The sequence below is a fragment of the Eriocheir sinensis genome, chromosome 14, assembly GCF_024679095.1.
Source record: "Eriocheir sinensis breed Jianghai 21 chromosome 14, ASM2467909v1, whole genome shotgun sequence".
Taxonomy (NCBI): domain Eukaryota; kingdom Metazoa; phylum Arthropoda; class Malacostraca; order Decapoda; family Varunidae; genus Eriocheir; species Eriocheir sinensis.
In genome coordinates, this window is record NC_066522.1 from 22,712,767 (window position 1) to 22,740,568 (window position 27,802).

General features: G+C 43.7%; 2 protein-coding genes and 1 long non-coding RNA gene across 20 annotated transcripts in view; 1 reads left to right on the plus strand and 2 right to left on the minus strand.

Moving 5' to 3' along the window:
• Nucleotides 1–21,112, minus strand: LOC126998671 (mucin-2-like). Of its 4 annotated transcripts, none has more exons than XM_050860653.1 (12): nt 19,363–21,112; nt 14,314–14,373; nt 13,935–13,980; nt 10,025–13,345; nt 8,213–9,691; nt 7,595–7,747; nt 7,367–7,471; nt 6,971–7,105; nt 6,023–6,393; nt 5,656–5,899; nt 5,098–5,200; nt 1–4,463 (listed from the first exon to the last, which is right to left on the minus strand). In XM_050860653.1, the coding sequence occupies exons 2-12, from the start codon at nt 14,355–14,357 to the stop codon at nt 2,629–2,631; spliced, it is 7,836 nt and encodes a 2,611-aa protein (XP_050716610.1). In that variant the 5' UTR covers nt 14,358–14,373; nt 19,363–21,112; the 3' UTR covers nt 1–2,628. The 4 variants fall into 4 exon arrangements, with proteins under 4 accessions (XP_050716610.1, XP_050716608.1, XP_050716609.1 ...); XM_050860651.1 differs by having other exon boundaries at nt 10,025–13,363; XM_050860652.1 differs by lacking the exon at nt 19,363–21,112 and adding an exon at nt 18,895–19,034.
• LOC126998673 (DNA N6-methyl methyltransferase-like) overlaps nt 16,146–27,802 on the plus strand; it is a 26,919-nt gene continuing 15,262 nt past the window's right edge. The window contains exons 1-2 of one of the 15 annotated variants that reach the window (XM_050860657.1): nt 22,123–23,721; nt 23,764–25,941. The gene's annotated coding sequence lies outside the window, so the exon portion shown is untranslated. Of the gene's footprint in view, nt 18,714–18,802; nt 18,952–22,122; nt 23,722–23,763; nt 25,942–27,802 lie in introns of those variants that run through there. The other 14 variants (XM_050860659.1, XM_050860660.1, XM_050860658.1 and 11 more) reach the window with 14 other exon arrangements.
• LOC126998675 (uncharacterized) overlaps nt 25,977–27,802 on the minus strand; it is a 2,569-nt gene continuing 743 nt past the window's right edge. Inside the window, exons 2-3 of the long non-coding RNA XR_007752962.1 lie at nt 27,571–27,754; nt 25,977–27,440 (exon numbers count right to left, since the gene is read on the minus strand). This is a non-coding gene — a long non-coding RNA (uncharacterized LOC126998675). The remainder of the gene's footprint in view (nt 27,441–27,570; nt 27,755–27,802) is intronic.

Below are 27,802 nucleotides of genomic sequence, written 5' to 3' on the forward strand. Positions count from 1 at the left end.
TTATTATTATTATTTTTTTTTTTTTTTTTTCAGATCACCCTCATACAATATTTGAGTGCATAGAATGAAGGAAATGCTCATGAAGAATGCCTCCTCTCTTTTGCAGTGATGTGTACCAATGTAGACTTAATTCTAACACATGACGACAGGTGAAAGCAGGTTAGTCACATCATTCTCATCACTCAAGTATCTTAGCCATTGTGCAGCCAAGGCTTTGTAGAACTTTTATCATGATCTCCAAGATCTTTCCTTATGCTGCTCCTGCTGTAGTCAAAGTTCATAGCAATTCTTCAAATCCCAACATCTCTCAATCTGCTTTTAAGTAAGGTGTCCTGATGATGTGGAGGTTAACATTCTTTGCTGAACTGTAAAATCTAGGGTTTGATTCCCCAACAACACGAGGCAGCCTTGATCATTTAGCAAAAAGCAAAGACATTATCACAGGATTGTGGCCACAGTGACAGCCAAATGACTTGGGGAAGCACAGGCGGTGAAATGAGCAAGACGAAGATGCAACAGGCATATGACAGTATATCAAAAAACTATATTTGAATATAAATTATTTTAATTTAATAAATAAAATAAAATAAAAAATACAGAGCTGCTTAACAAATCTTCCCAGAGGGTTGCATAATAAGGTTATCTTGACATTTATTACCCAGGATTTCAATGTATAATTCCACAACCTTTTTCTTCTTATGATCCCTTTCCTCCTACCACCTAACAGCTAGTCCATGAAATCCACGACTAAGTGTTCCGCCTTTCAGTCCATAAAACATCCTAATCCTTTTGCTGGGTCCCATGTCACACAGCTCTTGCCAGTGAGGAATGTGTTTATTCTTTAGTGTGTTTTGCTGCTGAGCAAACTGCAATCATCTCACAACCATTCCAGCCCACTTCTCCTGGCATCCCTGTCTTGTTCCAGCAAAAGCACAGCGCTTTTCTTTAAACAGTTATTTCTTTCCTTCAATGAACACACATCCTCCATTTGATCTGACCAACCCATTGTATCTCATGGTTCTTCTCCCCCTCACTGGATCACCCTCCCATATATCACTGCGGCATTTTCCTCTACCTTGGACATCCAGCATATCATTACTCCCTTCTCATTGACTTGCTCACTCCACAAAAATAAATTAAAGTCTATGCTCCTTGCAGTACATTATCAGAATATATCCTCCATGCATTAAGTTAAAAATGCATTCATATTTTTCCGTATATTTTAAACCGAGTAAAAACTAACTAGAAAAAAGAAAGTCAGTGTGTTGAAAATTATTATGTTGAATGCACCCCACCAGGAGCTTTACGCCACATGTGACCTTCAGTCCTTAAAAGGCTCGTCATTTTACCTGTGTATGATATTTCTAGCTATATATTTTGTGTGTATGTGTGTGTGTGTGTGTGTGTGTGTGTGTGTGTGTGTGTGTGTGTGTGTTCCTTCAGTGTGCAGGAGTTGTGGTTATTAAGTAGGTAACATCTGTAATGATATGACACCATTCATCCATATAGTCAACCAACAATCATGCATATTCAGGACAAAGCATAATGATACATGAACCAGTCTATGCAAACAGTCTGTACTGCAGGTGAACATCAGGTGACAATGAAAGAAGGTCGGCCCCCCAAATAATTACCCCTTCGCAGTACCTCGGCTCAAATCCCTGAAAATTTCAACAACCTATAGGACATCATTAATAAGTACAGAGCAAAAAAAAAATATTTACACACTATGGACTTCATACCACAACAACAGTTAGAAAAATGAGGCAAGCTTGTAAAAAATCACACTTGAGATCACATTTTGAGAATGAGAGTTTCCTTATTAAGGGCATTATCCACAAATTCACCGTTCAAATAATACAGGATCCTATAAACACTGACACCTACTGAAACATAGGTACACCACAGGGTTTTTAAGTATTAAAAAGTTTCTGCCGAAATCGGCAATCACATGGGAAATGCTCGATCCAAGTTCCCATACTTAGATGCCTTCACAGAAAGTCCCGAGTACTTTTGCTGCTAATAGCTTAGCTGTGCATTTTGGCTTTGCTTCCACCAAAACACATGATAAAAATATGTAACCATCAAAATTGAGTCATCAAACATGGGGGCTCCCCATTCCAACTAGACACTCTTTACTGAGCAAATATTACCTGGCTATGTACATCCAGAAGGGTAGGTGAGTAGGACTAGATTCAACATAAAGAGGCCAGATGGAAGATGACTCAACAAACAGCCATTGGTTGAAATGATAAAATTAATCTAGTACTATCAATGCACCACAACAATCAAGGTTTGATAAAATCATTGATGATACACAAAGAAAACAATGCTGCTAAAGTCTGTATGAGTATTTGTGCAAACATGCAAACGTAAAACTCTTGTGAATACATGTATACTTTGAAATGACTTGCTATTGTCTAGCAATTTAGAGTCGTCACCAATTACCGTGAACACTTTTTGAACATCATGAAAAATGCCTTTCGTAAATTAAAAATAGTGCCTGTTATAATACCTGACCAAAAGATTGAATTGAAAGTATCTGGATATGAAGCAGTTAACAGAAAGTATCTCCAAATTAACTGACAACCAACCATATACATCTGGACTATACCCAACAGCCTTACATTAATAGTAGCTGTGTGTATTTCTCTGCTGACTACCAGAATGCCCATATGGCTGAGAATGATTATGCCGACCAGCGTACTCATGTCCAAAGTGCTCACTGTAGGAATATAAATGGGAACTGTACTCTCGTGCCTTGTGATCGCTAGAATGGTCAACATTGGAAGCACCTTCACCACCACTCTTCCGCCACTCCCCCGCATTACAGTTCCAAGTCCTGCTGTCCTGATTGGTGGTTTGCAAATTTTTCTTATCGCCCTCACTCGGGTGTAACTGCTGGGAATAGTTTATCCAATGGGAATTTGGACTGTACAGAGTTTCATTTCTGTCATTCTTTTCCTCGCACTTTTCTTTTCTCCTCTTTTTACTGCTTTTCTCCTCGACCTGCTTTTTAAACCTTTTGTCTTTCAGCACATCTTGAAGCACCACTTTGACCTCTTTCAAGCTGCTGCCTCCATGACCTTCACTGTCCTCTTGTCCTTCCTCATCCTCGAAGGGTCGGACAATGCCCCCCAGCTCCTCCTCCTCCTCCTCTCCATCCTCATTCGGTTCCACTCTGTACTCCCTCTTCCTCTCCTCACCCACACTGTAATACGCTCCCGAGCCTTCCTGTTTCTTTAGCGTCAATTTCAGACCACGCTCTTCTGTCCTGATTCGCAGCGGAGGGACAAGGGCACGTTCCTCAGTCTTAAACTTAATTCTCAGCTTTTTGGGCGGCCTGTCCTCCTTTTCTCTGTCTTTTCCCCTCTCTTTCACTTTAGTCCTGTCTGATTTTTTCTTTTCCTTCTCCACTCTTTCCCTTCGTTTCTCTTTGTCCAATTTATCACTTAAAGCTTTTGCTGGTGGAGAATGAGCTGGCTTGCACATGTTGTTACCGGGAGGGTCTGGGCCTGTTAAATTTAGGGGCTTGGCAGCGTTACTCGTCAGCCTCAGGTTATCACACAGGTGCTCGGAAAACTTCGACAACACGTTCTCGCCACAGTTCAACAAGGACACTCGGCTGGGGCTGGCTAGTGTAGGAACTTCACTACTCACCGGACTGTTGTTTAGACTGCTGGATGCACCCTCCCCATCACATATGACCAGCTCCTCCTCCTCCTGCTCGGAATCCTTATCAGCCTCTCCATTCTTCTCGTCCAAGCTGTCCGAGTCGCTGAGGTTGTTGCAGCTTAGTTTTGTGACAGGGGATGAGGAGTGCTGCGCCGCCTCTACGCTGTAACCATCGCTGCCATAGGTGACGCTGTTACAGTTGAATTTTTTGACTAGATGACTCACCTGTCTGTGTTGCTTCTCCTTCTCCTCTTCTTCCTCCTCCTCCTCCTCCTCCTTTTCCTTCTTGGTAGTTTCTTCATCCTCTTTTTCCTCCTCATCCCCTGTATGTATGTGAAGGCAAGTTTCTCCTTCCTGACTGTCATCGAATTCGTTCAGATCTTTTTCCGTCATGAATGCCATGGACTCACTACGACTTATGCTGGTTTTGCTTTCCTCCGGTTTCTCGTCTTCCTCCTCTTCATTGTCATCATCGTCGTTGTCAACAACACTCAGCTCCTTCTCCTTGTCTTCCTTCTGGTCTTCCTCTTCCACCATCACGTCTTCCGTCTCTTCCGTCTCACTCTTACCGATGACCTCCGTCTTGATGGTGTCGTTCAGGTTGTCAATGCACAGCTCTTCTTCTTCTTCCTCGTCGTCGTCAGTCTCTTCTCGCTTCAGAACTTTTTGGTTGGGTTCATACCTGTAGAGTTTTTGGCTTTCCCACTCCAGTTCCCAAGGATATAGACCGTCAGTGTGCAGACTCTCGCTAGACGTAGGGATGATACTTGTTGATGCCATGTCTATAGCTGAAAAATAAAAGTATACCTCATAATGCATTGTCAGAATCTTAAGTTTATGTTTTTGTAATGTTTAGTTGATAAAGTTGTTTTTTCCTGACAATTTTCTCAGCGAATGACTATAAATGAATGATACTCGTTGATGCGATGCCTATGACTGAAAAATAAAAGTACACCTCATAATGCATTGTCATAGTGTCTTTTCTTTAGTTGGTATTTTTGTAATGTTTAGTTAATAATGTTGGTTTTTACTGACAATTTTCTCAATGAATGACTAGTATAAATGTAGTTGTACCAATAATTACTTCAGAACAACCAGAGCCACAACTCATGATTCCTTGCCTCTCTCAAACATTATTATTTTGTTCAAAGTTCAAACATTCTCACAACCACACATGCAAGTAACTGTTCTGCATCACTAGAATTCTTGAACATAATCATTTTTCTTCAAGCAACCCTCTAACACATTCAGTTTTCCATCATTTGGTTTCCTCATCTTGCATCTAAAGACATTCAGAAATCCAAATAGTGAAGAAATATACAGTTTGATGGATATGCATTAATAACATGATGGGAAAAAATCTGCAAGTCCTTCTAACTATGATTCACCTTAGATAAGAAACATATGTGTATATAGACTCACTTTTTCCACTCTGAATGTCACTCTTCTCTTTCTCAAAGTTGGTTTTGTCCTCTTGCAAAAATAAGCGATAGAGCATCACAGTCTCGGAAGATGGATGACGGCGCTGGAAAGTAAAGATCATGTCAGTTTGAATGATCTTACTATAGGAGGATACAAAACACACAGCATTCTGATTTTAATGAATATGGAATGGGAATGTTTCACCAGCTGTGCTCTGGGGTATTCATGTGATTCAGAAATAAGAGACCTTGCTACACCAACTGCCAAAGAAAGGTGTGTGTTCTTGCAATAGTTTACATAATACTACAAAGAATAATGGATCATATATCTTGAGTGCATGTGGCCACTCAGCCGACACAGGACAGCTCATAAAGTTGCCCCACACAGCACAGAGTGGAACATGGAGATATGCATTCTGAGGTCCCAATGTAATACATATCTTCATCATAAAAGCTCAAGTTAATGAATCTGATGCTATAAAGTATGCAAATATTTGTTGATATAATAACCATACATAACAGAAAGTCTTAAGTAAACCTTGAGAAGATTTTTACTTACCAGGCTGTCCTTAACTAGAAGAGATTGATACTTGTACTTCATGTTATTGAATTTCTTAAGAAGGGATTCGGCTTGCAGCTCAAACTGGTTACTGGTTTCTGTTAATTCCCGTTGGGTGGATACACATTCATTGAACACATGGTAGCGAATGAGGCGCTTGCAAGCATCTATCTTATTCTTGAAGGGAGTGCGATAGTCAGGATTGAGCGCTCCATTCTGGTCGGTCTTCAGCTGATGTTCAAAACTGAAAGGCAACAAAAATAATTAACATATAACAAAAATTACATCCATTGGTGACCAAATCTCGACAAGAATAGCCATCTCGCTCTTTGGTGATTTGATTTCCAGAAGCCAAGCTACCACTTACAGTTGTTCCTTAGTGATGCTGTATGCTGTCGCTGTGGGAGTCTTGGGCTGGCTTGGGGAGTGTTCCTCCATGCCTGAGGCAGAGACAGGATGGGGCGAGAACTGGGGTGGTAGCACCATGCCTGACTGGACCAGACTCTTTGGAGATGGCCCCAGGGAACTCAGGTGACTCACAGCAGCCGTGGTGGAGACAGGCGAGCAGTGAGGAGGAGTTATTTTGGTGTAGCTTAGGTTACTGCTGGTGGTGGTGCTGCTGGAAACTGTAGTGGAGGTTGTGGGCACGATGGGGGAGGAGACCGAAGTGGCAATGGTGGGCATGCTGGGTCCATGGGCCACAGTAATCTTGGTGGATCCATTACTGCCTCCTGTGCCCTGAAATGTGATGAAAACAGTTAACCCCTTGACTGCAGATTTCCTACAGGAAGACATCACCAAGCTACAGGAATGGATCAAAATGTGGCTGCTACGATTCAATGAAGAAAAACGTAAAATCATGCACCTTGGGAGGGGATATCCATCATACCAATACCACATGGGAAACAATCCTCTATCCACCACAGAGGCAGAGAAAGGCCTGGGAGTATATGTTACCAGGCTACCAGTGAAAGACAAATCCATGCCAATCACAGCAGACGGGTTAAACATGTCCTTTAGAAATAAGTAAATGTTAAATACTAACACCTCAGGCATGGAGTAAATTGCCACATTTGATGTAATGGTAGAATAATATGTATAATTATCTATAGACATTGTGATGAGGGTATGAGATTCAAGCAAGTGTATGTAACCATATGTATACATCACTTACTTCTACCTCAATAGGGTTAGAAAAACTACCAATATCAAAGACTTCATTCTCACAGTGGGCAATCCCTGGATGGTATGTCTTGCCTCTTAAATCTATACAAGTCAGCATTTATATTGTCACAAAACAGGTGACTAGACTAACCTGTGTACTGGGAGAGAGGTGAGGGGATGTGTGGAGGGTGGGAGCCGAGGTGACAGAGAAGGATGTGTTATTCCCAGGGTCTTTGCACCTCTGTAGCACTTGCTTGCTGTGATCTATTATTTGCCTCTGCTGATCCTAGTAAAAAAAAGATGTTTTCTCATGACTGATATCCAAGAAAAAAACAAAGGTAAAATTTAAGGGTCAAAATGATAACTTTTCTATTCTGAGGTTATGGAGTTCCTGGAGGTGATGGAGAATACTGCCAAACACTCAATTTCACCCTCTAGCTTTCTTTAATATTATCAAAACCATTAACATCATTGGCTTTAGCATCATTTTCAAATATTCATAAAAACATCCCCACAAAATTAAAAGCAAAATGATAAAAATTCTTACTTGAGGCAAATGCTTGATTTGTTGCTTGAATTGAGTCAGCGTGATGACCTTGTGCCCCACAGGGTGAGAATACCGCACAGGAGTGGGTTGGCTGGGTGTTGGAGGCTGAAGAAAGAAGTCAACATTGAGAGAAGTGTCAGCATCAGCTTAAATCTTACAAATACTTATCCCCACACACTCATTCTCTTCACGTAGACACAGCTGAGATATGGTGGGCTCATGACTTACAATCTGTGGCTGTTGTGTGGTGCTGACAGTGACTGGCTTCCCCGTGGCCATTATCTTGCGGTACTCAGCATACAGCTGCTGAAGACACGCGCTATCTTGGTCAGACTTTTTGTTTTGAAGAACTTGGATCTGGGCATGAACCTTCTTGAGGGCCTGTGTCCAAGCAGCCAAGGAAATGCATATTTTAGTATTTGAAAACATGTACAAAAATCAGAATCCGTGCAACATAAGTGTTATAACATTTGTGAAAATTGGCCCGTGCCGTCGCCTGGGCCGCATCCCACAGTGATAATAACCAACAACTCTTAGCTTAATCAATGACATTATCTTATCAAAAGATGATTTGGGAAAAGATGAGTGCACACTGTATAACTATGCTGTCACTTGATATGATTTCAGAGATGAGTACACATTGTAAAAAAATGCTGCCAACTGATTTGCCATTTTGTAATTTGTCTGCTAGTCCACCTCATTACATGTCCTTCATTTTTAACACTGCATGTTGACATCCCTATCATTAATTATGATTAAGAATACAAGTACCATCACCTACTCCAAGTGAAATTTCAAGGCCCATTAAGGTGTGAGGCAAACAGTTGCAGAAGGGCAAAAACCTACCTCTTGATTCTGTGGAGAGAGTATGAGGTGTCTGACGTGCCTGAACTGCTGCTTGGGAACGGAGACCATCACCCCCGTTGAGGTTGTGGCCGAGGTGATGGTCGCCGTGGTGGCCGTTGAGGATGCTTGGGAGGTTGCTGTGACCGTCACTATCCCGGAGGTTGTGATGGTGACAGGAGGAGCAGAGGAGGTGTTGGAGCCTGCTATGGATGTAGTATCACACTGGCCACCAGCTTCAATAGTTAAGGGCAGGGATGTAGAGGTTGTGGAAGTTCCAATGTTGTGAGAGACGGTCTTGATGGCAGGACCGCTGAGCCCGTTGGGTATGGGTGCCAAGGGTAGTTGCTGCTGGATGGTTCCACTTGTACTTGTACACGTGCCCGATTTTAAACGTTCTTGCAAGCTGTGCTTAACGATCATTGTACTTGCATTTGTTGGTGATATTATTTCTGTTTCCTTATCTTTCTTTTTCTTTTTATAGGATTTAGTTTTGTTTTTACTTGAGTCTATGATGGTTTGACCTCTCTGAAGAGTTGCCACATATTCATTTTGAAAGCTAGGAGCTTTAGTGTGGTTTTCATTACTTTTTGTTAACAAAGTGCAAGGATTACTTGCCTGACTAGGAACATTATCTTGCAAAGGGTTTAAAATTTGGGAATGAGCTCTAGATATTGGCACATTTTCTGTGTTAGGAAAACTTACACTAGTTTGTGGAATGAGTGCAGAGTTGGAGACATAATGTTTGCTGCTTAATATAGCACCAGACACAACACTGTTTGTAGCACTAGAAGACACAATCACAGCAGAACTCTGAGGCACTTGGCTAGCTTGACTGGGCACCAGTATGCTAAGAGGAGCTGGCGAGGAAAGAGTTGTACCAGTAGAAACTATACCTTCAGGTAAGCTCATAACACCTCCAACACTAACCACCGTGAGCATGGGTCCCCCATCCGAGACGGAGACTTGTACTGGAACACCCAGCTGCTCCCCACTATGGCTGGGTATTGTCTGTGGTCCTGATATGAGTGATGTTAGGAAAGGCTGTCCATTGGTTGCCAGAGGTTTCTCTGACGCAGGGAGGTGTAAAGTCTGTAACAGATGAGTGTTCTGCGCCACCCTGGAGATGTCCGCCCCAGTCTGGCTCTTGGAAGAGGTCACCTGCGTTAGCTTTGAGGCTGTCTGCTGAAACTGTAGTGGCTTACTCTTGGCAGTGATGCCGTGCCCATGAACCACAACATTAGATGCTGCTTGTGTTGGGGGCGTCAGGAGCTGGGTGAAGGATGGCATAGACCCGACTGGAAGAGCACTCTGTCCAATCCCAGCATTAGCACTGCCAGTCATGATGGTGGGCATACTGCTCCCTACCCCGTTGGCCACACCCCCACTGCTGACACTGCTCAGGGAGGAGCTCAGGCTGACATTTGCTCCACCAATCACCTGCACCTGGGACTGGCACGTGGGGAGCACCAATCCTCCAACCTTGCAAAAGAAAAGATATGGTGAATTAGTATGACAGTAAATAGGAAAAACTGAGGCTATGTAGAACAGGCATTTGAATCACACATACTTTCTCTTGTAAAGCACTAAAATTCACTACTTCTTGTTAGGAGTTAGAACTGCATTTTGGCAAGCAAGATATGGGGTTTTCTTAAATTAACGTAAACCAGAGACCCTTAACTTGTATTATGAGAATAATCAAGAAAAATTCCCTTAACACAGCCTCTTTAGAAGTGCAATCCTCGTTAAAGCATGAAGTACTTGTCTGTGCGTATTTTACTAATCTGACACAACTGCTCTTGGTAGCTTGCTTACCTGAGTTGCCGTTGGTATTGGGGGACCAAAGTGAGCCTTCGTTGGATCTGACCCGAAGATGAACTTCCCACTCGGATCCAAGGTAATACTCATTCCACTTGGCATGCTTGATGTGGTGATCAATCCACTCTGCGAGGAATTGGTCACCACCGTGCCCGTGACTAAAGTATTACCCATTCCCAGCAGCGAGTGAGGGTTTGAGGAGCCAACGACGATGTGGCCGCCGTTCTCACTTGGGGTGGTGAAGGTGACGTTGCTCTCCGCTGTGGGCATTGCTTGTACTGGGTTCACAACATGAGCCTGGGTTGCCATGGTTGCAGGTGTCACAACAGTTGGCACTGCCGTCACCTGAGCCGCAGCAGTGGAGGGGGTTACCTGCACGCCCTCCATCCCTTCTCCTCCTAAACCTAAATCAGCTTCATCAAAAAGCATCAGGTCGCCATCAATGCCAGTTTCTCTGAGAATGTCATTTAAATTTATCGACGTCCCTTTTCCCCTAAGTTTTTCATCTTTTGTGTCCTTTTCCCGTTTCTTCTTTTTGGACTTTTTCTTAGTGTTTTTACTAGAGTCTGTTACGGTTTGATGCTGTGTTCCAACCTCTGCAGCTGTCACAATTGAGGCAGGAGCCACGGTTTCATCTATCACAGTTTGCTTAGTGGTGGTTATCACAGATGGAAGGGAGGAGGGGAGGGAGGTGGCTAGATGGAGGGGTGCTCCAGGGACAGACACATGGAGTGGCTGCCCCCCGCCTGGCAATTGGATGTGGCCCATGCTAACAACGGGAGCCATGCTGGGGGGAGCCACTGAGGTGGGGGCTAGTTGTAGGGGACCTGAGGCCACCCCTGGAGTGAGGGTACGCATTGTGGTACCTCCAGGTGTTAGCAACCCTTGCAGATTGACAGCCTGACCAGTCTGCACTGCAACTAATGCAGGCCCACTGGGAGTCTGAATTGGCTGCAGCTGTAATGGGGCCTGGGGTGCCACCAGACGGATGATGGGCTGGGGGCCCCGGGAGCCTTGTGCCCCCATCACCCCCGGAGCACCCAAACCAGAGGAGCCATGCTGAGGGATGACATATGCCGGCCCTCCTTGTCCATTACTGGGAAACACCACAGTCTGGTGCTGCCCAGCTTTGGTTCCAGCAGCACTTAACATCTGCGGCTGACTTGGTACAGGCACCAGAAGAGTTTGGCCTGGTGCTCCGCCAGCCCCAGATGGTCCTGAAGGCCTCACAAGGAGAACACCGTTGGGCTGCTGGATGAGGAAGGGTTGCTGTAGGCCTGACTGTAGCATTGAAGGGTTGATAACAAACCCTCCCAACCCCTGCTGACCCGTAACCATCGTTGGCTGCTGTCCAGTCGTCCCAATCACTATGGGCTGCTGTCCTCCAGGAGTCACAGGACGAGTGCCTATGAGGGTCTTCCCAGGAGGAGGAGGGGCTGGCTGCCCTACAACAGCTGCTTGAGGAGGCTTTGGAAGCAACTGGGGTTGCTTGGGTTGGATTGGCTTGTGTGCAGATGTAGTGAGAGGTTGCCTGGGCTGTGTTGGTTGAGGTGAGGATACAATTTGAATCAGCTGTCCTCCAGACACAACTTGCTTGACTCCACTTGCAGTCTGTTGAACTCCTGACTGTGGTAGCACCATGCCATTGGATCCCATCACTTGAGACAATGGTAATTGGGGCATCAGACTCTGCATCATTCCTACATTTCCCATGACACTTTGAACCATTCCTGTAGGTTGCTGTTGTGGTATGGTTGCAATGCTCGTGTGTGTTTGTGGTGTTGGTGTTGCAGCCGGGGATGGAGTAGGAGGAGCAGGAGATCTCATGGCACTTACATTACTATGAGGAGAAGGTGCTGGAGAGCGCGTTGTATAAGGAGCAGGACTTTGGACTCCCGGGTGTGGCGAGGGTGTGGTTGGGTGATAAGGGGAGGGACTCGGTGATGTGCGAGGCAATACTGTTCCTGGAGACTTACTGAGCACAGAGAATGGGGAGGCAGGAGTAGGGGGCTGGACTGACTGATGTAGTGTAACTGTATGGGTTTGCTGTGGGATTGCTTGTGCACTGGGAGCGACTTGGATGGGTGCCGATGGAGCCCCAAGTCCAGACACTCCACTAGATGCCATTTGTGCTGTGGTGGCAATTAGTTGACTGTTATTAATGACCTGGTTTCCTTGGATGATTTGCCCTCCCTGCAGCACCTGCCCACCCTGGATAACTTGGCCACTCTGTAGTATCTGGCCGCTGGGTAGTAAATGTGGCCCGGGAAGTACCTGGCCACCCTGTATGACTTGGCCATTGTGCAAAACTTGGCCACCCGGCAAAATCTGACTTGGCAAAACTTGTGTTGATCCCGGTGCTTGCAGAAGCTGAGTTCCTTGTAACAGTTGAGTTGAAGCAGATGTGATGATCTGTCCTCCTGAGGTGATCACTTGGCTGGGTCCCCCTACAAGCTGCACCCCATTAGACATAATTTGTTGCGGAGGCTGAGTGGCAGCTTGTGATATGACCTGCGGGACTGGCTGGGAGGTGTTCAGGAGGACATTCTGGCCACCTTTCGTTGCTGGAGATCCCTGGGACTTAACAGAGACAGGACGGGGAGCAGGCTGCACAGAAATTTGCTGCTGCGCTGTTGGAGGCTGCTGCATGGAGGGCTGACGGGAGGCACCAGCAGTGTGAATGGTGGGCGGGAGACTGTGTCCTGAAGCAGCATTTTGTGGGTGCTGGATATGTTGGGGTTGGTTTGATGGCTGGGGTGTTTGCTGTTGCTGCTGCTGCTGGGGAGGGAAGGTTGCGGAGGAAGCCAGTAGTTGCTGTAGAGTAGGGTGGTCATTTTCCCGAGTTCCTTCCCCATCTGTACTTGGGGCTCCAGGGACGATTGGAGCCCCACCTGCCTGAAGCGCTACATTTTGCTGTTGTTGAAGTGTGTGTTGCTGTTCGGGTGAATCATGCTGTGGCTGTGGCGGTGGCTGTTCTTGCTGCTGCTGTTGTGGTTGCTGTGGCTGTTGTTGTGGTGGTGGTGGTGGTGGTGGTGGTGGCTGCTGCTGCTGCTCCTGCTGTTCTGCCTGTTGCTGGGGCAGGTGGTGCTGCAGCTGCTGTGGTGCGTGAGGTGTTCCTGGCGGCCCCACGGAGAGTGTGGGTGAGGGAAGGACTTGCTGCAGGACATGTGGGGGCACCTGCGAGTGGTTGAGGGGATGGCTTCCACCCCGTACCTGACCGAGGAACTGGCCATCGAAGACGAGGCTGTCCAGACAACTGCTGACCAGCCCAGAGTCCGTGGAAGAGGTCACATTGTCAAAGCGAGGAGAGTCTAAGCCCTGCCAGGGGAGATTGACCTTAGTCAAAAGTAGGAAAATGAGCATAAAACAAAATTAAATTACTTAATATAGCCTACTTGTTTGAAAGTCAAAGTTTATCAGCAATTTTCTTAAGGCCAAGGTTAAAGATATTGCAATGGGTGGTGTGCACCCTTTGAGATCACTTTTAACAATATCAAGCTGTATATTTACAAAACAGGGATATGCCTTTGAAATTTCCTATTATGACATCAATATGGTGAATAAAATCAATAGCCTTATGGATGTGAAAAACAGTCCAAAATCTGTTATGGTACATGATAATTGATTATTTCTATTTCAATGTACTTATCATGCATTTTCAAATAAAAGTACTGATATATATATATATATATATATATATATATATATATATATATATATATATATATATATATATATATATATATATATATATATATATATATATATATATATATATATATATATATATATATATATATATATATATATATATATATATATATATATATATATATACACTCAGCTTACTGAGGCATAACAAATGGGAGTTAAAAAAGCCAAACTAACAAAGAAATTCAACACTTACTGAGCTAGGTAAAGTTTCTAAGAAGGTTTCGAGTGCATGGGGGTCTCTGTAAAAGAAATGGAGAAATTAAATGTTGAAGTCAAAATAAATTATTCTAAAAACTTATTACACTTTCACAACTTGTAATTATGAGTAATCAAATATGAAAATATCCTAAACTGATTAAGTAGATACAGTTAATGTGATTGTCAATAAATACAGAACTGTATTGCAATAATTTGTCAAATCTTAAATGAAGTCTTCAGAGTTCAGTTACATATTTAATGTCCAAGTTCAGCTGTCTCAAACTTATCCAAGCACATTAATTCAGTGCTTGAAGCTTGACACTTTCATCATATCTAACTAATTTTCACAGAGTATAACACCCAAACCCACTCACCCTATTACGTCAAGAAGTCTCTGTTTCTGGCCATCATCATCCATTGCAAGCTAGACATGACTGAAAGGAAAAAAAAATTATCAGCACATGGAAATTGTCAGGGCTAGTTAGCTATCATCTAAGACTACATTATGCAGACCCATAACTTTAAGATTAGTCATGCCACCAAACACTATTTCGCATATGACCTACTCACAAAATCATATTGAGAAGCAGAACCAAATTCCATATATCAACACTTGGCACATTCATTATTAGTCTTACCATGGCAGTGAACATACATCAACGCGTACAACATACATGCAAGGCCAATAATTATGTAACTTGCCTCCACCATGTGCTGCCCTAACTCATACTCATGGCCACTCTCTATTCCACAGGGTCTCATTAGCATGGAATTTCTATTTGCATGTTCCATTTCCTATATCGCATGACAAATAATATATAATAATGATAATAGTAGTAGAAGTAGTAGTAGTAGTAGTAGTAAGAATAATACTCGCAGACACACAGTAACCTCTCTTCATCTTTTCTCGTAAGTTTATTTTTCAAAACTGAGGATCTTTAAATTTGACAGGAGGCAATTGGAGGAGGAGGGAAGGGGAGGAGGAGGAGGGGGAGGAGGAGGAGGAGGAAGAGGGGAGGTTTAAAGGGCTGAGATGAATGTAGTGTTGCCATCAGGACCTCATTGTTATTTATACGTTGTTGCATTGGTACAGATATTCAAAAGAACTATATGAGTAATCGGAAAGAATAGAGGCACCTCGTATAACGTTTCACTGCTTGACTAACGTATAAGAACGTCTAAGTCATTTATTGCTGCACGTTAATCAGGTTTTTATTTAATATTTGCGATCTGGTTGCAGCACTGCGTCTCACACACACACACAAACACACACACACGCCTGTTTCTCCGCCAACTTCAAAAGCACGAGTAGACCACATGAAGCTTGACCTCTCTCTCTCTCTCTCTCTCTCTCTCTCTCTCTCTCTCTCTCTCTCTGATACTTATGTAGTAATATATTTTTCGTGTTTTTAGTTTCCATGCTTATTATAATGATAACTAACTAAAATAAATCAGCAAGCTCTTGTCATGTTAAATATACCGTGTCCCGCTGAACTGATCAAGTCGCAGTAATTCATATATTTAATCTGTAAATGTTTCTCATATAATGATACTAGGCTACTATTTTCATCTTTCGTATTCTGAGTATAGTAACGGGTCTTTCTTTCCTTCATTATATTCTTTGTTGTATTCGAGCTTTCCTATAAACTTTGGCTTACACTCCATCAATTTATCTATCTATCTATCTCCATCTATATAGTTGGACACACGGGAACATTCTCTCTGAATTTTCTCCACTATCTCTCAACCTTTTTCTTTCTTCCTTCTCCACCTCCTAAGAAGCAAGAGCCGTAGCGATAACATGCGATTTAATCTTAACAAAACTGTCTACTGTTACTTTAAGTTTCATGAAGCTAATTAGTTAGGTCGTGTCTGCTCCACTCTTACAAGAATTCACTATTGTAGCCTACGTGTGATGTTTAAAAAAAAATCTTCATATATACGTATGTACGATATAAGTTTAGCTGAGATTCCCGCTTTGTTGTCAACGCTTACTGATAACTGTGTCACAAATAGCCAAATTTATTTTTATTTTTTGTTCCTAAGCGTAGGATAGTGGGCGAGATGAACAAATGTCTCCGAACTAAACCAAAAAAAAAAAAAAAAAAAAAAAACTAGGAAACTAACCGCGTGTAAGTTGTGTGCGTTATAATAATAATAATATTAATAATAATAATAATATTAATATTAATAATAATAATCACTATAACAACAACAACAATAATAATAATAATAACAATCGCAACCATATTATTACCATTATTTATATAGATACTTCACCTATAAATATTTTACAACCCAGTCAGTCCCGCGTATTATAATATTTCGGCGCCATGATCTAAGCGAGGTCAAGAGAACTGTGACCATGATGCTTTCCCCTCCTCTTTACGTAGTTTCCAAGAACATCTTTTGTAATAGGCTGGAGAAAGGAATAGCGCCTTTGGGAAACACAGACTGATAGACAGACATCCTGACACGTGCGGGGCGGATAAGCACACACACACACACACACACAGAGGCAGGTGCGAGATGATGAAAGAAATGTTTGTGTGTGTGTGTGTGTGTGTGTGTGTGTGTGTGTGCAGCTCCCCGATAGCTTGAGATGAAATCCATCACAGCTAACCCACAACACGTATACCTAACTTGCCAGAAGTCGTAGTTTAATAGAACATTATATAATTCTAACTCCTTATAGTATTAGTTCTTCATGTCTTGTTCTTCTTACCATTCATTTAAGATACTGTAATTCTCTTTTTATCATGGCAACCGATTTCTGGAACAGCTGCGGGGCACAAATTATTCTTCCCACCTACAATGCTATCTAGGCCAAGTTACAGTGCAGTTTTTACATAAGTCCTTCACACGCATGTACGGAAAAGTTTCTAGGTGCTGGGATAGGTGTTCTCCGCGATGTTACAGTAAGTCAGAGAAGTTAAATCTTGCTGCAGCACTTCAAATAATAAGAGAACGGTCTAAAACATAGCTCTCAAGGTTTCATTTATCTCTATTTTGTTGTCTCAAGGGCTAATGAAACGCACACGCAGCTATTTCATATGCCCCAAATTTTACTCATTTATTCTCTCGTCTAAACCCCAACGCCTCACCTAGGGAAAGTCCTTGTTTAAAGTGTTATCTCTTTACCATTTAAGCGCGTGTCACTTGCAAGAGAAGTTTTGACCTATAAACGATTAAACCAATAAAATAACTGCCATCTGAAAACGAATTAGGTAACTAGACAAACAGGTCATAATCAACGCAAAAGATGGGTGTAGATCCCGCCATAGAATTTTTTTTCCCCGAAGGGCAGTGAAGACATTTATAAAAAAACAATATCCTGTCCGCGCTAGCAAGGAAGGGTCACGGCCGACCACCAGAAAGTCTATTTCCTAAAGGTTGTCTCACCCGCACATGTAAGACGGGCTGGAAGCGAGTTAAAGTCATCGAAGGAATTGTTAGGGTTTCAAATTACATTCTACGGTGTAACTTCAGTCCGGTGAAATGTTAAAACCTTCACGAGTTATGAATCTGCAGGAAATGTGAATAGGAATCGAGTCAAATGACTAGCGCGATAGTGAGTCGCCAAAAACTCATGATACAATAGAACAATGAATGTGAAGTCTGCGTATTGATATAAAATTTAATTCTCAACGCTTTGCAGTTCCCTCCCCGTCTTCAGTTTAGAGATCATGATGTCAACATTTACTTGGAACACAATTATTGCTCAGAATATTCTCGAAACTAGACCCCAACCGATTTACGTTCTGACTAAATGCACTTTCAATGTCACACCAGTTACCTAATTCAAATATTGGCAAATATTAAGATTGTTGAGACCGAGAGGAAAAGTCGTAACCTTCTAACTCGCTCAGAATAGTCTCAAAATTGGACCCGACAGATTAATGTTCAGCGATTAAACACACTTTCACTGTAGCGTCAGTTCGCTAAATCACATGTTAAGGATACAGAATGTTGAAACCGCGAGGAAAATTCGTAACCCTGTACCTCGCGGAAAGGGCAGGCGAGGGGGAGGGTGCGGGCGTGGGTGGGAGCAGCAGCAGCGGGCAGGTGTGCTGACGAGGCTTGCCAACCCCACCTGCAACTTACAGCGTCATTCACAGCCTTGTGTCCTAATCATATGACGCCTCTCTCTCTCTCTCTCTCTTTGGGCACACGGGAATACTGAGTAAATGCAAAACAGCCTGACGGGGAGGGGCATGAAAAAATGGTCAGAGGGGCCTAGGATAGCAAGGACGCATGAAAACACGAAAACTCCGACTTATATGCCTTCGTCGTCGCCTTCTGCAGCAGCACTAAGTCCTGAGCAGGAACACCCAGCAGTAGGGCCCATTATTGAATGAGTGTGTGTCGTAAATAGGTGGCTGGTGGTTGTGGAGGAGGCGTGTCCAGCGGGGCGGGGCCAGCACACCACCAGCCAATGGGCGCACGCTAGTCTGCGGTGCCGCTGGCTTGGCCAATCCGCGCTCTGCTCAGCACACACACAATTTGACGGAATTTACAAGTGACGTTCCTATATGTTGAACGTGGAGCTGTACACTCCCCTCATCTAGTGTTCCTGAAGGCTTGGTGTGGACTAGAAGCAGAAGCAGAGAACTGGAATACGTGCACAGCCAAGAAAATACCTTTGGGCAGCGAGAATCTCCTTGCCAGGACCACCCGCCCACCCGCCCACCCTCCAACCCGCCCGTGTGCCAGCCGCTGCTCCACAAGTGTGTCTCCACCAGTGAAACACATGATTTCAGCACTGGCCTCACAGGTGCCACTCAAAAAACAGTCCAAACACTCGTTAACACAACGTTTACAGCCGTCTCCGGACTCCCAACGGTGTAAAAACGAAAAAAAGTGGTTGACTAACACTCTACGGGCCCATTATAGACCCATACCAAGTGCATGTATTCATTATTAGGGGTTACGTGAAGACCACCGTGCCTGTGTACCTGATGTTTGCTGCACGCATCCATTATCATCAACTGGACACTTGCGAACAGTTAACAGTGAGTGAGGGGGTTGTCTGTAGGGTACTGTAGCAGGCACCACCACCTCCTCCTCCTCCGTCTCACTAATGGCCAGTATAAAGAGATACTGTGTTACAAGACGGTCACTAAGCCATCCACACAGCACAGCGGGACACACAGACACAACACAGAGGCAGATTTGACACTTGTAAGACAGCACAGGACACGCCGCGACGCACCACACACACACGGGACTAAGCCATCAGCCACGTCCCGAAGCTAACACTTGTAATTTTCCTCACGACATCCCATTGACGCTCTTCACCTCCATCACGGGGCACTTTTTCCGACCACGAGAATGTTAGACGTTCGTTAGTACCTTCGTCATGACTGAAACTCGTGTTTTCCCTCATATTTTTATCAGTAAAATAATAATCAAGAGACACTCACCCATCCTCTAACGTTCCAGGGTGCTACGGGGGAACAAGGTTTTGCGCACGGACTCCATTCATTAAGTTGCCATTACCCCCTTCATCTTTAACCCCAAATTCCCTCATCCCCACGCTGTTTCACCCCCCTCAGACCCACCCAGCCTCAAGTTCAAGGATAGAGCTAGAAGTCTAAACAGTAAGCCTAGAGGAGGAGAGAGATTAAAGCCGCAGTCATGGGGAGAAAGTCAGATAATCCTCGGGTTATCGCGTCTCCGCCCTGGCAGGAAGGGTGTTCGTTGTGTCATGACGTCAGCCTCCAAGCTCCGCCCCCAATCTCGTGTCCGGTGAGTTCCCTCCTTCCTAAATCGTACATTCGTTTCGCCCTCCTCGCTCACTAGCTCATTTTGTGCATGTTTGTGATAGTCGAGAGGTGGTAATGAAGAGCCTGATGTAACAAGACTCCTGTTTTTCATTGCCTTGGAGTGACGTCATCAGCATTATCACGCCACTAAGCACAGGGAGACATCGTACCGCAAATATGTATACAGGATACTGAAGGTCATTCGCTAGAGGCAGGGTAGTAGCTTCAATCAGGGTATCTAATGAGAGTGACCTGGTATGTTAATCATGTTTACTGACTTTATCTTGATAATTCAGAGGGCGAAAGTCACACGTCAGGCATGGCTGCACACCTGCCTGGGATGTGTGTCTTCTCATCTCCGGTAAATCCTCTAAATAAGCCTCGTAATGCGTGGAATAGCGGCCAGAGAGCAGTGCTGCCCTAATGCTGTATGGGGACAGAATGAGCAGCCTCGCTAGCATAAGGGATGTAGAAAATTGCAAGTAGAGAAATGCTCTCCAAATATCATTTCCTGACAAGAGGCGAGACCAGCCAATGGGAGGAGGGTGTGGGCGGAGCCAGGTTATGACGTCAGGAGGGAAGCGCGCATGGCCTCAGCACAGCAGGGCCAGGGAGAAATAGTCCAAGTTTGGAGTCGGTCCATCATTTTGAGTCATTTATTGGGGCCCTGATAGAATACGATAAGATAAGAGACGTGGTTCGGGAGCCATAGCACTCCTGTGGAAAGACGTTCCGACGGTCCACTCCCCCGTACTCCCCCGCAGTCTTGTGTCCCCAGAAAATCTTAACCAGTAACTGTTCGTTAATACCACAACCTTCAACCCCACCCACTAATCGTGAAAAACAGCTGACGTGAGTCCCTCCTTTAGCTAGTAGAAAGTTAATTGTGCTTTTACTATGTACCCACGTGTTGGTAGTGCAAGTTGTTACCGAGGGCCTTGCTTTTACCCTAGCTGATTGGCCTAGGTGAGCAGGTGTGAGGTGGTAGGAAGGTGAGCCGCACCACAGAAAACTAGGCCGTCGCTGCTCTACCACCACGACACGCTGGCTGGGTCCAGATAATCCTGTAACATTTATCATATTACACTTTCTTCTCCTCCTCTCCCTCCTCTTTTCTCCTTTTCAAAACTACGAGTCATTCCACAGCTTGCAAATCACACTTAGCTTCCTCTGTCTGTTCTTGGTGGTGGCAGCGCCTCGCATCGAGTAACCTGCTCAATAATATAGTGGTCTCAGACATATATTATAATGGTTCTAGTGATATTCATGGGCACCATCTAGTGCCAGGTAAATGACAGAGATAGGCAGCAGGGCCACTGATTGAGTGATGCATATGTTATTTTACTACCACTACTACAACCCAATCTCAATATGTCTATCTTAATAAATAAATAAATATATATATATATATATATATATATATATATATATATATATATATATATATATATATATATATATATATATATATATATATATATATATATTATCAGCCAATACTTATAATTATATCGCTGTAGTTCAGGACCTCTCTCAAACGTTTCCCTTCGTTTTTGTCTTCTGATGTAAACATTCCATTATTGATATTATTATTATTTTATCACCATTATATGGTGAACGGTCTTCCCTTAGGTAATTTTATTAGTAATTTCCTTGGTGTTGTTCCTTTTTGTATATCTTACGTCCAATCTCTTACACACACACACACACACACACACACACACATATATATATAAATATATATAAATATATATATATATATATATATATAAATATATATAAATATATATATATATATATATATATATATATATATATATATATATATATATATATATATATATATATATATATATATATATATATATATTGTAACGAAATCATTTTTGTGCACAAAGGCCGCCGCTGCCGAGGAGGCAGATATAAGAAACATTTGAGAGCTGATCAGGTGGACAGCTGCACCTGCTTAAAATGATACTTTATATATATATATATATATATATATATATATATATATATATATATATATATATATCTATATATATATATATATACACACACACCGGGATGTACACATGGGGGGGGGTGTCGGACGACCCCCCCTATCTGCTTAACGGCCCACTTTCTGAAAAGTTGAAATAAAAAATTGGGACCTTTCTGTTGCATTCCTGGAGAACAACAGGATAATGCACCCAGATATGTCTTTTTTTTTTTTTTAAACCCAACCCCCCAGCTGATTTGGTCCGCTTCGCCCCTCTTCAAGTGGCTACAAAGGTCCACATTTAGTGGAAAAGGACCCCCCCCTCCTCTTCACAGCTCTGGGTACGGCCCTGATATATATATATATATATATATATATATATATATATATATATATATATATATATATATATATATATATATATACAAACACACACACACACACACACACACACACACACACACACACACACACACACCCTAGGTGCATTGTATATATTGACTGAAACCATAAAAAACAAATATTTTTGGCTCGACATCTTCATGGAATACGAAGGTCTTGTTCATCTATTTCATTAGGTTGATCGATGCAAACAAGCACTTGGCGGTCGACATGGGCAAGCCCTCGATGCAAACAAGCACTTGGCGATCGACGCGGGCAAGCCCTCGATGCAAACAAGCACTTGTCGATCGACCCGGGCAAGCCCTCGGTCTTCGTTATCAAAATGGCACTAGTATCGAAAGTCTGTAACCTTGGCTGGCGGCTGACCTTGCCCTCCGACTCTGAAAGGTTTACCTCACCCTCTCTCCCTCCCCTCTCCGCACGTGGCAGCCTCGGCCAGCACCTCGCCTGCCCGCACCCTCCGCTCATGAATCCCTTCCCGCATTGAGCTTCGGCGAGCCATTACAAAGTCAATTCACATCACTCAAAGGCTGAACAGTAATTGCTCAGGCTGCGACGAAGTATGTCAGCTGACGGAGACCGACACTATTAAAGCTAAAGTTGGGGGTATACGCTATAGTTGCGCGTGGCCGCGGTGCTCATCTCCGTCCCATTGGTCCTTGAGCCTGTGGTGGCTAAGAACCCATTAACCCGGGACACAGGACCAGTGTGGCATCTGTGTTAGCACAGTTTACCTTCCCTAAGTGTCCCCAGATACCCATTTATCGACCAGTCCGAAAGAGAGTATGAACAGCCGGGTGAGATGCACGCCGACTGCCCGGGCAGAAATTCGAACCCGGACCAGCAGATTCATAGCTAGGCACGCTAACCTCTGCCCTGCGGAGGCAGAAAATTGATATATAGTTTTTTACCATTACCTCTGCCTAGCAATGAGTTTTTGCTTAACTTTTTTACGGACACTTTTCAAATCATCACATAGTTTTTCCGGTTACCATTGTGCAAAGACGTCATGGGGGCCCTACGCTCCCAGCTGTCTGGCGGACCCGTCTGGCCCGTGCCCGCAGCCTGGCCGATATATATGTGGAAGGTTGACTCACCCATGGACCCGGTACGCCTTTTATGCCCGCCCTCTCCGGCTTCCTTTCATCTTGGCCCATCCCTCCCCTTTTCCTCCTCATGCCCCGCCATCGCCCGCCGTCCCTCCCACTCCCTCTCCCTTTCTGCTACACCGCCTGTCCTTGCATGAGTGGCCAAGACCCTCCCAACCCTAGCCACGCCAATGCTTGGGTTACAAGAGCACCCTTATAACCCACAATACAGGGATAAGGGAGTAATGGTATGAGAGCACTAGTGTTTGTATTTATTATTGGTGTCAGGATTACTGGAATTGACTTATACTAGTACTAGACTCTTACTAGTAAACCAAAGAAGTAGCTAGAGCTCCGCATATGAGGTGATCCATGAGGGGGTTAAGTTATATGAGAGGGGGCCAATTTATATTAGGGAGAGTCCAAGTTATATGAGGGAGACCCAAGTTTTGTGTGGGAGAGGCCAAGCTATATGAGGAATAGGCCAAGTTATATGAGGGAGAGGCCAAGTTATATGAGGGAGAGGCCAAGTTATATGAGGGAGAGGTCAAGTTATATGAGGGAGAGGCCAAGTTATATGAGGGAGAGGCCAAGTTATATGAGGGAGAGGCCAAGTTATACGAGGGAGAGACCAAGTAATATGAGGGAGAGGCCAAGTTATATGAGGGAGAGGCCAAGTGATATGAGGGAGAGGCCAAGTGATATGAGGGAGAGGCCAAGTGATATGAGGGAGAGGCCAAGTTATATGAGGGAGAGGCCAAGTTTAATGAGGGAGAGGCCATGTTATATGAGGGAGAGGCCAAGTTATATGAGGGAGACCCAAGTTTTGTGAGGGAGAGGCCAAGTTATATGAGGGAGAGGCCAAGTTATATATGATAGGGGCTAAGTTATATTCAGAATGGTCCAATTTTCCTCAGTTTCACATTGAGAGATTCATTGGGGGTCTGTTCACTCATTGACCCCTCCTCCTCCCCTCTCCGCTTCTTTAGCTACGCCACTCTGCTACGAATCCTGTAATGGTTGACAATTTTATGCGAAGACTTCTCGAGAAATCATAAATCTAATTAGAAGAACGTGTCACTACCCCCCCCCCCCCTCTCTCTCTCTCTCTCTCTCTCCGCTTCAGTCTCGAGTCTAAGATGAATAATTGGAGGAGTGACCCACGAACACGGCTCGCCCCTCCTCAGCATGCACATGTAATGCCTCACTCAGCCTCAACCACACAGTCGCTTCCCTCCCTCACCTCCTCGACCCTCTACCCATGACTCTCGTGTCCCTCCTCTCCGTCCCACACCTACCCTCTCACCCCTCTCCCTCTTCACCCTCCCTCCCTTTCATCCTCCTCCACCCACCGTATGCCCCCACAAGTGTATGGTTACTACTTCCAAGGACACACGCAAACCAACTGTAGCTGCTTTCCTCTCAGAGTCAGGGAATGGCGTAAGGGAAAGGAAGGTTGAGGAAAGACTTGCTTGTATGAGCTTCAGTAACTATTTATTAGGATGTGTACCGTGTCATAATATTTTGTTTTATTAGTTCAAGTTGTGTTTAGTATTAGAGACTGATAGATCGTGTTTACTATTTGATTTTGATAGCAGGGAGGAGAGGAAGGGAACGTTTATGAATGAACTGGTTGTGTGATCAGGTACTGGTTTCTATTTAGTCGCTTTCACTCTCAGTTTCTCTCCCTCGGCGTCTCAGGTGTTTGTGGACAGCTGAATAGACAGCGTATAATATTATGTAGTGTCCGCACTCCTCCCTCTCAACCTGTTTCGTCTCTGAGAATAAGAATGTGTGTCGCTGTGTATACATTGTTTCTTATTATTATTTTATTTTTATTTTTACTCTTCAAGTTATTTTTTTATAAGCGATTTCTTTGATCTCAAGCTGCGTCACATCGTGTGTAACCTCTCTCTCTCTCTCTCTCTCTCTCTCTCTCTCTCTCTCTCTCTCTCTCTCTCTGATCCTTCTATTATCATTTTCAACTAATTAAATATTGAAATTCCTCTCATCCATTCTTTCTGTGCCAAAACGTAGTGTGGTTTCTCTGTACATAACACTATCTAGTTTAATTGTATGTTTGTGTTAATAAAAAAAAATTAGTACCCATTATTTTTATTTTCCTCTTATCATAACCTTTACATTAGTAGTAGTAGTAGTAGTAGTAATAGTACATACTACATGGCCACTGGCGTAGCTATGAGGATTAGTTGATTGAAGGGCCAAGGCTTCCCCCAGAGTTAAGTTGGTCCCCTTCAAGGATCCCTCATAAGAAATGCCGACAGAGAAAATGCAATGTAATTAGGCAAAGTGGATGATTAGGCTCCTCTATAGATAAATTGGGCCCTCTCATTATACACTCCCGTGAAGCTTCGCCCCTGGGAACACACTACTGGCTGGGCGGAGATGTTCTGCACACACACACACACACACACACATACAAGGCAAGGCTAGAAGTGTAACATACCAGCGGGGCACACACACACACACACACTAGGGTAGGAGTGTTGTATATCTGCTGGAACACACACACACACACACACACACACACGCACACAGGGCTAGAAGTCTTGTTATATCAGCAGGACACACACACACACACACAGACGCCTGGAAGTGTTAGATTAGGGGGAACAAGTATTATCGATCACAGGCCAATAAGAAGAGGAGACAGGTTATGTTGGCTGGCTGACCGACCGAGGGCCTAGACAACGCCTGCCTCTGTATAAATGAGAGGCTGCCAGCTAGCATCACAGAGGCAGCCTTGTGAGTATACGACCACTACCACTACTACGCTCTCTCTCTCTCTCTCTCTCTCTCTCTCTCTCTCTCTCTCTCTCACACACACACACACACTTTTTTTTAATTATTTCCTTCCTTCTTTCATTCTTTCGTTTTTCTCTTCTTTTTCCATACTAATTTTCCTCTTTCTAGTCCAATATACTCTCTCTCTCTCTCTCTCTCTCTCTCTCTCTCTCTCTCTCTCTCTCTCTCTCTCTCTCTCTCTCTCTCTCTCTCTCTCTCTCTCTCTCTCTCTCTCTCTCTCTCGTGATAGGTCATGCATGGGGAAGTATAGGTCAAGGAGAGGACAGTTCTTCCCCAAGCTCACGTCTTCTTGCTGGCTCTCGTGGAATCAAGTCAGGCGATCCGTCAAGTCCTTTGTGCTATACGAGACATTACGGAATCTTATTCTCGAGCTGTTGGTAAAAAGTCAGAGGTTTACAGTTTACGTCAAGTGTATTTTTGTTGAGTTCACAGTCAGAGTAACAGAATGGCAACCTAGGGAAGTCAGCAGGGACGGAATTAGAACCTTTGCCGGAGCAGAGTGGAGTACTCTTATATCAGACGGAGACGTGAAGAACGTTGGGAAAGGCCTTTTATTTCACGGTGGAATAATAATAATAATAATAATAATAATAATAATGACAGTGTTCTAGAGGCAGAATATTACTTTTCTATATAATTCCAAATCTTCCTCTATAACTCAGACTATATACATCAGACAGACAGGTGGATTACGTTGGGAAAGGTCTGTTGTACGGGAATATTATAATAATAATAATAATAATAATAATAATAATGACTGCTCTCGAGGCAAGGTATACTTATGGACGATCGTGAACCAAAGCGGCATCTAATTATTTCTTTATATATAACCTCAAATCCTATAAACAACAGACAGATAAAGCATGTTGTAAAGGCCTTTGTTTTACGAGGGAATGATAATAACGATATAATTATGGACGATGTTGAACCAACACCATCTAATTATTTCCTTCCTATAATAATAATTCCAAGTACTCCTTTATACCCTTTTGCTGCCGGGGCTTGTCTTGGAGGTCCTTCGGTGTTTGCATCTGCGTCGTGGTCATAGCAACGAGGGACAGTATTCTCGAGGCAGGATATGATTATGCACAATCGTGAACCAAAGCGGCATCTAACTATTTCTTTTATGTATAACTTCAAATCTTCCCATACTTCCTTTAAGGCCTTTGTTTTACAAGGGAATAAAAAATAAAGATATAAAATGGACGATCGTGAACCAGCGCGTCATCTAATTATTTCCGTCCTATACATGTACTAATACTTCTTCCATGTACTCCTTTGTATACCCTTCTGCTGCCGGGGCTTGTCTTGGGCGTCCTTCGGTGTTTGCATCTGCGTCGTGGTCATAGCAACGAGGGTCTGACGCAAGGAAGATTCAGGGAAGTATATATTTTCTCACTACAGCGGTCTATATGAATGGCGATATACCTCTCCTCTACCTTCCTTGGTTTTCATATTTTTCACTGCATCGGTCTATGGAAGTGGCGATATACCTCTTCTCTATCTTCCCTGGTTTTCATATTTTTCACTGCATCGGTCTATGGAAGTGGCGATATACCTCTTCTCTACCTTCCTTGGTTTTCATATTTTTCACTGCATCGGTCTATGGAAGTGGCGATATACCTCTTCTCTATCTTCCTTGGTTTTCATATTTTTCACTGCAGCGGTCTATGGGAGTGACGATATACCTCTTCTCTATCTTCCTTGGTTTTCATATTTTTCACTGCAGCGGTCTATGGAAGTGGCGATATACCTCTCCTCTATCTTCCTTGGTTTTCATATTTTTCACTGCATCGGTCTA